Raw genomic sequence first — 12,410 nt, 5'->3', positions numbered from 1 at the left:
TAGATAGATAGTACATAGATGATAGATGAATAGCACAGAATAGAAAGAAAATATAGATGTTCCAGAGAAATAGTCCCAAGATGAGATATAGAATAGTAATGAAGATAATACTAGATACATATATATAGATATGTGAGATCATAGATAGAATAAGATTATAATAGATATAGAGATAGAATAGAATATGATAATAGATATATAGATAGATAATATAGATCCCATAGATGAACTATAGATAGATAGATTATATACTTAGATAGATAGTATATAATAATATATAGATAGAAGATAGATAGATAGAGGGAAAAGATCCCAAAAAAAGGAAAATTATAGTGTTCCAGCAGCAAAATCAGTCCCACAGCACTGAATATAAATATAATGAAATACTAGGATACATTATATTGATCATGTGATGGGAGACGGGATCCATTTTGTCTACAGAACCTTTGTTGTTGTCTGTTGTGTGATTCAGTGTAAATGAATGGAAACACCTTAAAATGTCTCCAACCAATCAGATGTCCCAGTCTGACCCTAAAGCAGCGTGTGATGTCATCACCACAGGTTGTTATTGGCTGTAAAGCACTTTCACCAGATTAATTCTCAGAGGTTTTACTGAACTTCAGGTAATTAGATGGACAAAGTGATGGAACTCAGCTCCTGTGATAGTTTGCATCTGATCTTCTTCTGATAAGGTTCTTTACCAGAGAGCTGCAGCAGGACCATAGCCATATTATAAGGTTATACTATTGATATATTTTAGTTGATATACGGGGGGGTTTCCCTCTGTTTGTCTCTCAAACCTGAGCTGGGACATCGGTCCAAACTGCCTGCCAGCTTCTCCGGTCCTCTACGGTGATTCCTCTACTGCGGGAAGGTAAGTCGCGTGGTTGTGACACACCATTAGTTACCATTACTATTTTTATAAAAACGTCTGCTACGGAGCCATAACGTGAGCTACAAGCTAACGGAGCCTTTTACACATCGTCGTGTTTCTTTAGAAATAAACAACGGACAAACGGAGTCTTTAAACGCTTCAGATGGAAAGTTATTCTCTGTCAAAGTGACGCCAGAATGGATGGGAGTCAATGGGATGCTAATGGCGGGTGATGGCTAGGTAGCATCAAAATGGCGCAGAAGTCTCTCGTTAGCATTTCGGAGGCTACTTCTGACGCTACAGAAGTCTCTCGTTAGCATCTCGTTAGCATCCCATTAGCATCTCGGAGGCTACTTCAGACGTTACAGAAGTCTCTCGTTAGCATCTTATATGCTACTTGTTGCAAAGAGACGCATGCGCCATTCAGATCTGCCCTCTCCTCCCATTGGCCACTCAGATCTGCCCTCTCCTCCCATTGGCCACTCAGATCTGCCCTCTCCTCCCATTGGCCACTCAGATCTGCCCTCTCCTCCCATTGGCCAGGGACAGTCGTCTTTCTTCTTTAGTTTCTGGGGGAAACAAATTCGTCAACAACTGAACTTGCTACGTGTCCGATGCTATATTCCAGCGGCTCAACAGTCGCCACGTCCTTTCCATTTGAAAAGTGACTTTTCATTTCATTGGCTGTCTCATTCCTCATGCCGCCGTCAGTGCACCGCTAACGTGCACTGACCACTTCCTGCCGTTAGCGCCCACTTCCGATGGTTAGCGTTGTCCCAAAAGGCTCGCCGCCTCTCAAAATCTGACGAAAATCTAATAAACTGACCTTTGTCGATAAAAAACAGATTTAGCGACTGCACGGCCTATTTCTCCTTAACTATTTTTGTAATTTACCAGATTGCATTCCCAACGAGCCGCCACTATGCTCGGTTGTAAAAATCTGGGAGAAGCCAGACCCATGTGACGCGTTCATCCAATCAGCTGCTGGTCGACGTCCCTGGTCCCTCCCATAGACAGTTAAAGAAACATCAACATGGGTACAGGCTAATTACTGCTAACTAACATGCTAGTCAACATTAACATAGACACAGGCTAATTACTGCTAACTAACATGCTAGTTAACATTAACATAGTCACAGGCTAATTACTGCTAACTAACATGCTAGTTAACATTAACATAGACACAGGCTAATTACTGCTAACTAACATGCTAGTTAACATCAACAAGGGCACAGGCTAATTACTGCTAACTAACATGCTAGTCAACATTAACATAGTTTATCCTGTACTATACGGTGATTCCAATACTGTGGGACGGTAGGTCGCGTGGCTATGACACAACCGTTAGCCTATTTTTATAAAAACGTCTGCTCCGGAGCCATAACGTGAGCTACAAGCTAACGGAGCCTTTTACACATCGTCATGTTTCTTTAGAAATAAACAACGGACAAACGGAGTCTTTAAACGCTTCAGATGGAAAGTTATTCTCTGTCAAAGTGACGCCAGAATGAATGGGAGTCAATGGGATGCTAACGGCGGGTGATGGCTAGGTAGCATCAAAATGGCGCCGTGGGAGCTCCTCTTAGAGAAGAGCGCCCCCTCTTTCCCGCTTTGTAGCCAAGATGGCGCCCGTGTAGTGCACGTCATGTGCTGACTTCTGCGTTAGCTACACTATATTCCTAAAACTAAGTGTTCTACATGTGTAAGCAGGCGGTTTGACACCCAGACAAAGTGATTTTATAACAGCAGCAGTGATTAAAATTCCCAAATGTGAAAACTAGATTACCGCCACACTAACATTTAGCTCTGACCGCTGCTACAACTGCTAGCCTCATGTTGACTTCTCTATTCTTTTCGGCTGTAACTGAACCAACAACAGCGTTGCCATGTTGCCATGTTGCCATGTTACCTGCTCCACTTAATTAAGCTTTACCCAATGAATCACCTGATTGGCTGGAGCTAAGTGGAGGAAACACGCTCTTAACCACTGTGGATGCATGAGATGGTTAATAAATAGTTATTAAATAGTTAATAAATGGTTAGTAACTGGTTAGTAAATGGAGCCAGGAGAGACTGAGGCTAGCTAGCAGCAGCAGGCCCGATGCCGGGCCCAGTACTGGTCGGTGTGCAGGCCCATTACCAGTCCACCCTAACGGTCGGTGTGCAGGACCCACTGCGACCACGTGCTCTGATCCCGGCCCACGGATTACCTTCTGCGTGCTCGAGAACATCGAGTATTCGACGGTGTAACGTGATAATCCGCATCGTTATGGTCTGTGTTCCGCCGTACCAAACCCCCTCGGCATCGTGGAGCTTTGTGGGATGGGGGGGGGGGGCATGCGGTGTCCTTGTTGCACTGAAACGTCATCGCCAGCGTCTTGGTGTTGTTGTTACTGCGCAGCCTCCGCCGCCATCTTGCTGCGGTCACCTGGTTCCCGAGCAGCTCGCCCCGGGGGCTTTGTCCCGGCGAAGCGGCGACCGACGACCGGGAGGAACCGCCGGTACCGGCCGGTATCTGCGGGGGGGGAGAGCCGGGACCAACCGGGGCTGGAAGCTCTGGTCTTGGGGGTTTTAAAGCTCTACCTGTGGGACTATGTGTCGGAGGATTTAACACCGCATGGACGCGGAGGAGCAGACGCCATGACAGTTAGACGGCACTGTCCTGGCTGGACTCTACTACACATATATACTACATATACATATTTATACACGTATATATGTATATGTGTGTGTATATATAGATGTATGTATGGGCCAGAATCTGCCATGGGAAGTGGAGGGGGGCATGTTGTAGTTTTGAGGGTTTTTTGTTGTTGCATTTGATCCACTTTAATAAGGAAATCCCGTTTTATTTCTCCTATATGAAGAAGAGAAACATCAAGATGGAGTCTGGTGTTTTGTAGTTTTTGTCTTTAGCGCAGTATTATAACCGCGTGGACGCCGAGGACCAGACGCCATTACTGTGGACAGTGTAGTTTAATGTCATGTACTGGCTTTACTGTACTACAAATATACAGTATGTACTATATATATATATATATATATATATATACATATATGTGTATATGTATGTGGGTGGGAGTCGGGGGGGGGGCATATCGTAGTTTAGAGTTTTTGTTGTATTTGTAGATGCTGTAGTGAAGAGAGAGGCCTACCTTTCTGTGGAGAAGACAAACATCAAGATGGAGTCTGGTGGTTTTGTAGTTTTTGTCTTTATCGCAGTATTAACGCGCGCGGACGCCGAGCAACAGACGCCATTACTGTCAGTGGTGGAGGCTAATGCAATGGACTGGGTATATTCTATTATATATATATATATATATATATATACACATACACACAGTATATACAATATGTATGGGGGGGGCATGTCGTAGTCTTGAGGGACAGAGACTTCATTTTGATGCTTTAACGAGTCTAATCACGGCGGAAATCCCGTTTTATTTGGTCTATGAGAAGAAGAAAACCACAAGACGGGGTCTTGTGTGTTTGTAGTTTTTCCATCTTTACCTGTTGGACTACAGATCGCGGTATTAACCCCGCGTGGATGCTGAGGAACAGACGGTGGTGGAGTCTAATGTACTGTACAAGTACATACATATATCTATATATATACATACATATATCTATATATACATACATATATCTATATATATACATACATATATCTATATATATACATACATATATCTATATATACATACATATATCTATATATATACATACATATATCTATATATACATACATACATATCTATATACCTGTTAGGTAACACAGTAACAACAACTGGACCTTTGTGAATGCGTCACGTGGCAGTTTTAAGGACCGAGTTCATCTGGTGTAACGGGTTAACTCGGGTATGAACGGGTTAACTCGGGTATGAACGGGTTAACTCGGGTATGAACGGGTTAACTCGGGTATTGGATCATTTCACCGCCTTGAATTCTCTTTGTTGGTCGTGTGTGTGTGTGTGTGTGTGTGTGTGTGTGTGTGTGTGTGTGTGTGTGTGTGTGTGTGTGTGTGTGTGTGTGTGTGTGTGTGTGTGTGTGTGTGTGTGTGTGTGGTGTCTCATGGAAATAGAGAGAGAGATATTTATTGATCTAATAAAATGGGAAATTCTAGTGTTCCAGCAGCAAAATCAGTCACACAGAATATAAAAATATAAGGAAATACTAGGAACAATTACATAAGATACAATATACACGGAATAATACTAGGATACATATACACGGAATAATACTAGGATACTATATACACGGAATAATACTAGGATACAATACAATAACTCTTATTTGAATATATATAGATAAAGATATACAACTATGTATTATAAATACATTTACTGAATGGTTGGGGCTGTTACACACATTATAACGGGGGGGGGGGGGGGGGGGGGTTCTGGGGCTTTGGTTCACGTGTTATAACCGGGGGGGGGGGGGGGGGGGGGGGGGGGGGGGGTTCAGGGGCTTGTGTATCAACCAGTCCCTGTTACGCGGTCATATTCCTACATCTCGACATTTCCTACCGTCCTCGAAGGCATCGCGGTGTCCCAGAGAGAAGACGGGGGGTCAGGATGGTACGGTCCACGCGGGGGGTCAGAGGTACGGTCCACCGCGGGGGGGGGGGGGGGGGGGCTGAACGCTGGGGGACACGTGTACAGGTAAGAGGGGGGTTGTTAGACAGATCTGAGCCTCTAAAAGACCCGACTCCGGCTTTTAAGGAGTCTCTTATATTTCTTGGGGGGGGGGGGGTCTTTCTGCACCCCACCCCCCCCCCCATCCATGTATTTAATAGTGTGTTTTGGGCCAATCGAGCCGGATAGAAACTGCTTCCTGTCGGGATGTGACGTCACACTACATTAGAAATTCCCCCCAAAATGGCGTTTATTGGCCGTTAATTGAAAAAAGAAAAACGTAGAAATAAATAGGATCATGGGGGAAGACAACACCAGGGTCCGTACCTGTTGATGAAAGGGTTAACTACTGCGCATGCGCGGTGGGGGACGTCACGGCCAGGTAACGGTCCGCTGACGTAATCAAAGAAAGATATAGGATGATCCTGCAGATGGTAGGGCTGGTCAACAAGACATTATAGATATTAGGCTGATGTCTCAACCCTCATGCTGTCCTCGTGTCTTCATGTTGTCTTCATGCTGTCCTCATGTTGTCCTCATGTCTTCATGTTGCCCTCATGTCTTCATGTTGTCCTCATGTTGTCCTCATGTTGTCTTCATGCTGTCCTCATGCTGTCCTCATGTTGTCCTCATGTTGTCTTCATGTTGCCCTCATGTCTTCATGTTGTCCTCATGTCGTCCTCATGTCTTAATGCTGTCCTCATGTCTTCATGCTGTCCTCATGTTGTCCTCATGCTGGCCTCATGTCTTTATGTTGTCCTCATGTTGTCTCCATGTTGGCCTCATGTCTTCATGCTGTCCTCATGTCTTCATGCTGTCCTCATGTTGTCTTCATGTTGTCCTCATGTCTTCATGCTGTCCTCATGTTGTCCTCATGTCTTCATGCTGTCTCATGCTGTCCCATGCTTCATGTTGTCCTCATGTGTCTTCATGCTGTCCTCATGTTGTCCTCATGTCTTCATGCTGTCCTCATGTCTTCATGTTGCTTCATGTTGTCCTCATGTCTTCATGCTGTCCTCATGCTGTCCCCATGTCTTCATGCTGTCCTCGTGTCTTCATGTCGTCTTCATGTTGTCTTCATGTTGTCTTCATGTTGCTCATGCTTTTCCCATGTTGTCTTCATGTTGTCCTCATGTGTCTCATGTTTCATCTGTATAGTATACGCTTGTCCTCAGTTTTCATGCGTCATATCTATCCATTTTCATTTTCCATGTGTCTTCAGTGGTCTGGCATGTGTCCCCAGTAACGCTTCATGCTGCATGTGCTTATGCATTCTATGTTGTCCCCATGTTCTCTGATGTCCTCATGTAATACTATATTAACATACTGTATAGATACATAAACCGGCTTGTTGCTCTGCAGTAAATGAATTAAAACATGAAACCAGATATATATTTATATATTTATATATTTATATATTTATTAGTTGAGGTGAGACGAGTGAACAGGTAACATCTCTACGAAAAACACCTTACAGCAACATATTAAAAACAGTCCCTCGATATCCTGACATGAGACATAAAGATTAATATTTTATTCTTATTATTAATATCAGACATCCTGAGATTAATTAACTCTCGTGTTGCCTTCACGTCAAAAATAGAAAATCAACACTTTTATCGATGTTTTTAATTTTTTCTTAAGTTTTTGTGTCTTTTTTTGACGTTTTCAACGCTACGTAACACTAACTTATTAACTTTAGTTTTACAGTTATTTTTGGAATTTATGGTCAATAAACCTCATTTATAGGAAATTATCCCTAATGTTTGAGTTAGAAAAGCAGAAAATAGGAATTATTGAGACTAAAATTAAAGGAATGGATGTTGATGATAATCACAGACTGGAATATGTCAACTTTTACTCAACACTATTTATAAAACACTTGTTTTACAAAGATATATGGATAATATGGATTAAACTTTTACTCAATATTATTTATTTCTTTAAGTGAATTTTACAGCATTTCAAGAAAATAAATGATTTAAGAAAACTGGGAAAAAGTGACAGAAATATAGGAAAAAAACAACAAAAACAAAGAAATAATCAACAAATACATTGAAAATAGTGAGAAAACGTCAAAAAGTGACAACAGAAAAAAATCAACAGAGAAGTTTGGGAAAAGTGATAAAAAGCGTCTTAAAGACCCCGAAAACTAAAAGTTAGTCAACAATACGAGCGCATAGATGTGGTGTGTGTGTGTGTGGTGTATGTATATATATATACATACACACACACACACACATATAAAAAATATGAATTTCTTTTGACCAAATTGCCCCAAAATAACCTGGATGATTCCATATGTTGTTCAGGTAAATTAATAATTAATGTCATTGAATGTTTGGGTGTTTTATTTACTCTTTTAGCATTTTAATTTTATTATTATTATTATTATTATTATTATTATTATTGGGACTAAACGCTGACGTTGATCCTCTCAACATCCTCTGATCTCTATTAGAATAATTTATAATTTCTGCTTTTTTAACTGAAACCTTGTATATTGTTTGTATAATTTGACATAAATGAGGTTTGTTGACCAAGAGTTCCATAATAAGAATATTGATAAAACCTCTTATTATTAAACGAGCTCAGGTTTTAAAAAAGCTGAAAAAGTGAGCGAGGTGTTTACAACACGGGGTTAAACCTCTCCGTCAAAGACATAATGACATCATTACCAATTATCAAATACACATGAGATTATTCAGTGGTCCAGTACTTTATTAACATATTAACATATTAGATTAATAATGATCTTAAATCTTCATTATAATGAAGCCGGACGTTCTGCACGCGTGCGAGACGGAGGAAATATTAAAATGTTATTAAAATAGAGAAGTGCCCGGGGTGGTGCAGCGGTACAGCGGGCGCACATTAACCCCCCCCCCCCCCCCTCCCCCATCTGTCCTGACAGAAATAATAACCTTTAAAATAAAAATAAAAAGACCGGAGTTAGAAATCAGCCAAAAGCCGTCCTGTCAAATAAAAAATAACCTTAAAAAAAAAAAGCATTAAAATGCATAAAAAGGACGAAGAAAGGGGCAAAAATGTGAAGATTAGAGACGGATGGAGGTTAAAATGACACACACACGTACATGTCCTGGATCTATACGTAAGGGTCCAAGTGCAGAGAACCAACCCTCCCCGAGGTGGCTGGAAGAGATCCTCCGGTCACCGAAGGGACCAGATCCTAAAGGTTCAGTGCCCGGGGTGGCCCAGCGGTACAGCGGGCGCACGTTCACCGGAGGGGTCCGAGACCTCGTCCACCCCAAAACCAACCGCTTCATCTCCACGTTAGAGAGTCTGGGCGAGTCAGCCGCGGTCAGTCAGGGCCGGGGTACTACAGGGGTACCCCGCTACAGGGGTACCCCGCTACAGGGGTACCCCCCCCCCCTTAGCATGTATAGGACCTGAGCATGTGTGTGTAATAACAACAGAGTGGAAACTGGAATTTTGCATATATTATTATATTATTATTATTAACATCAGTACTAGAGGCTTGGACACCAGTAATATTGTTGTTGTGATCCCAGATTTAAAGGAGACTCAACTTAAAGGGCCCACGATGAACCTGTAGCGGCATCTATCAAAACATCTGTTAAAACACAAATATAAATGATCGGTTTATGATTTCAGCTAATTTAACGGTGTAAAACTAACGAGTAGCTTCTTTCCTTTCTAACGTTATTTAGTTTTAACTCTTTACTTTACAAGAGTGTTGGCTAAAGTACGCTATCGCCAGGTAGGTTAGCCGCACGCTAACCTCGGCCGCCGCTGTCTCCTCGCTGCAGACGCTGCCCACAGACCGCTAGCTCAAGACCGCCAGCTCAAGACCGCTAGCTGAAGACCGCTAGCTCAAGACCGCTAGCTCAAGACCGCTAGCTGAAGACCGCTAGCTGAAGACCGCCAGCTCAAGACCGCTAGCTGAAGACCGCTAGCTCAAGACCGCTAGCCAAAGACCGCTGCCCACAGACCGCTAGCTGAAGACCGCTAACTCAAGACCGCTAGCTCAAGACCGCTAGCCAAAGACCGCTAGCCAAAGACCGCTGCCCACAGACCGCTAGCTGAAGACCGCAAGCTGAAGACTGCTAGCTCAAGACCGCTAGCTCAAGACCGCTAGCCAAAGACCGCTAGCCAAAGACCGCTAGCCAAAGACCGCTAGCCAAAGACCGCTAGCTAAAAGACCGCTAGCTCAAGACAACTCATACGCAGTGTTAGACGGTTTAGAGCAGCTCTGCTACCGTCTGGGTGATGATCGGAAATGTAAAGTACCGCAAAGAGACGGGAAAGTGTCGGGACGTGGCCAATAGCAGCGAGCGGCGTCCGAAGGTGACGCGGTGACGCTAGCTGTAGAACTCCAACGCTGTTTACTTCACTTTAAGATTCTTTATTCTAAAACAGATGACGCTGAACTCAGACGCGTTATTATGAAACCAACCCAACGTCTAGGCAACACCCGCCCTTCGATAGCATCCACACGCTGCTATTGGCCAGGCGTCCATGCTAATGCAAGGCACCGGACCCCATTGGTTCCGGTCCTAACCTCTGACCAATCGGTTAGCTTTGTAGGGCGGGACATGCCTAGAAGTTACGTGGGATCCATAATAACGCACAACCGAGCCTCCTAGCAAGCTAGCCTGCTAACTATCCAGTCAACGGCTAATTAATTAATTGTAACAACTTAATGTTTTATTTACACTCGTTTATCAGTGTAGAAAAGCACAGCGCCCCCCCCGGACCAGTTATAACTTTGTTTGTTCATCAAGTTATTAAACAAGCTAGATAACTGTATAACCGCTAACATAGCTGACTCATGCTAACATAGCTGACTCATGCTAACATAGCTGACTCATGCTAACATAGCTGACTCATGCTAACATCCATCCATTATCCTCATGTTGTTGTTATGACTCAGCGGTTTCTGTATTAGAGAAAAGAATCACATCATCGAACGTGATTTGAAGTCACTGTTCTGTGCGACTACTTTCACATTTATTTTGAGTATTTTGTTGGGGGGGGGGGGGGGAGGGGGGGGGGGGGAGTCTTGACTCCTTTGATCTCCACCTACAACAACCATCTAATGATCGGTTAAAATATCAGAAAACAGAAAATATTCATCTCTAACGTCTTAAAATCAAAGCTACGTCTTCAAATGTCTTTTACGGTGGACGATGAAGACGATGTGTAACCCCCCCCCCCCCCAAAAACATCACCTAACCCAAAACAACTTTGTAAAAACCAAACGACTCATCGAGGAAACGCCGTCAGCTCCCACGTGACATCACAGCGTCGCGCTCATGTTTTAATCTTTTTATTAAAACGTTAGTTTATTTTACATCTAAAGGAGTAAAGAGCTCAGTAATAAAACAATAGCCCCCCCCCCCCCCCCCCCCCCCCGTCTGTCTCTGGTCCAACGGGCTGCTGTGATTGGTCAGACATTGATGACGGCGTCGTCTCTTCGTCTCTGACGGCGTCCCCCCCTCCCCCCCCCCGGGGCCGATGATGTACCTGTAGTCCCCCCGATGGCGAGCGCCGCCGCCGAGCCGACCATCAGCCAGTCCGTCTCCTCGTCCTCCGGGCGCCGTTGCCACGGGACACCCCAGACCGGGCCGTCCCCCCCCTCCCCCCCTTGGTCCTCCCCCCCCTGGTCCTCGGCGCCCGGCTCGTCCTCGGCGTCCTCCAGGTTGACGTAGAGCAGCCTGTCCCTGGGCGCGGCGGCGGGGGACAGGCTGAGCTGCAGCGCCTCCAGCTGGACGACCACGTCCTGGAAGCTGGGACGACATTTGGGGACGGGACTCCAGCAGCTGTGCATCAGCTGGTAGCTGCCGGCAGGAGACAGGGGACAGCAGGGACACAGGGGTCAGCAGGGACACAGAGGACAGCAGGGACACAGGGTTCAGCAGGGACACAGAGGACAGCAGGGACACAGGGGACAGCAGGGACACAGGAGACAGCAGGGACACAGAGGACAGCAGGGACACAGAGGACAGCAGGGACACAGGGGTCAGCAGGGACACAGGGGTCAAGCAGGGACAGCAGGGACACAGGAGACAGCAGGGACACAGAGGACAGCAGGGACACAGGAGACAGCAGGGACACAGGAGACAGCAGGGACACAGAGGACAGCAGGGACACAGAGGACAGCAGGGACACAGGGGTCAGCAGGGACACAGGGGTCAGCAGGGACACAGGGGTCAGCAGGGACACAGGGGTCAGCAGGGACACAGGGGACACAGGGGACAGCAGGGAAGGAGTTAATGACAGATAGCCATATATACTGTCTATGTGTGTGTGTGTGTGTGTCTCCGTGTATGTGTGTGTCCATGTGTTCGTGTATGTGTGTGTCCGTGTCTCTGTGTGTGTGTTTGTGTGTGTCTGTGTCTCTGTGTGTTAGTGTGTGTGTGTGTGTGTGTGTGTCTGTGTGTCTGTGTCTGTGTCTCTGTGTGTGTGTGTGTGTGTGTGTCTGTGTGTGTTCGTGTCTCTGTGTCTCTCTGTGTGTGTGTGTCGTGTGTGCGCGTGTCTGTGTGTGTGTGTGTGTGTGTTCTGTGTGTGTGTGTGTGTGTGTGTGTGTCTGTGTGTCTCTCTGTGTGTGTGTTCGTGTGTGTCCGTGTCTCTGTGTGTGTGTGTCTGTGTGTCTCTGTGTGTGTGTTCGTGTCTCTGTGTGTGTGTGTGTGTGTCTGTGTGTCTCTCTGTGTGTGTGTTCGTGTCTCTGTGTGTGTGTTTGTGTCTCTGTGTGTGTGTGTGCGTGTCTCTGTGTGTGTGTGTCTGTGTGTGTGTGTGTCTGTGTGTGTGTGTGTGTGTGTTAGAGACTGACATGTCGTCTCTGCAGTCCGGAGGTCTCTTCAGTCGTTCTCCTTTGATCAGGAACTCGTAGATCTCAGAGTTCTCCACCCCGGGGTACG

The 12,410-nt window shown here is 45.2% G+C and overlaps 2 protein-coding genes across 2 annotated transcripts in view; both read right to left on the bottom strand.

Annotated features, from left to right (window-relative positions):
- Positions 1 to 3,313, bottom strand: part of mgaa (MAX dimerization protein MGA a) — a 32,394-nt gene extending 29,081 nt beyond the window's left edge. The window contains 1 exon segment of the mRNA XM_032499803.1: positions 3,085 to 3,313. The gene's annotated coding sequence lies outside the window, so the exon portion shown is untranslated.
- A 7,522-nt stretch (positions 3,314 to 10,835) lies between these two features.
- Positions 10,836 to 12,410, bottom strand: part of LOC116669766 (tyrosine-protein kinase receptor TYRO3-like) — a 14,266-nt gene continuing 12,691 nt past the window's right edge. The window contains 3 exon segments of the mRNA XM_032499802.1: positions 10,836 to 11,029; positions 11,032 to 11,330; positions 12,323 to 12,410. The exon segment at positions 12,323 to 12,410 is cut by the window's right edge and continues 49 nt beyond it. Coding sequence (XP_032355693.1) covers positions 10,836 to 11,029; positions 11,032 to 11,330; positions 12,323 to 12,410 — 581 coding nt within the window.

The sequence above is a fragment of the Etheostoma spectabile genome, chromosome 20 (assembly GCF_008692095.1).
Source record: "Etheostoma spectabile isolate EspeVRDwgs_2016 chromosome 20, UIUC_Espe_1.0, whole genome shotgun sequence".
In the NCBI taxonomy this organism is placed as follows: domain Eukaryota; kingdom Metazoa; phylum Chordata; class Actinopteri; order Perciformes; family Percidae; genus Etheostoma; species Etheostoma spectabile.
Note: the sequence above shows the minus strand (reverse complement) of the source record. Positions and strands in the feature narration are given on the sequence as shown.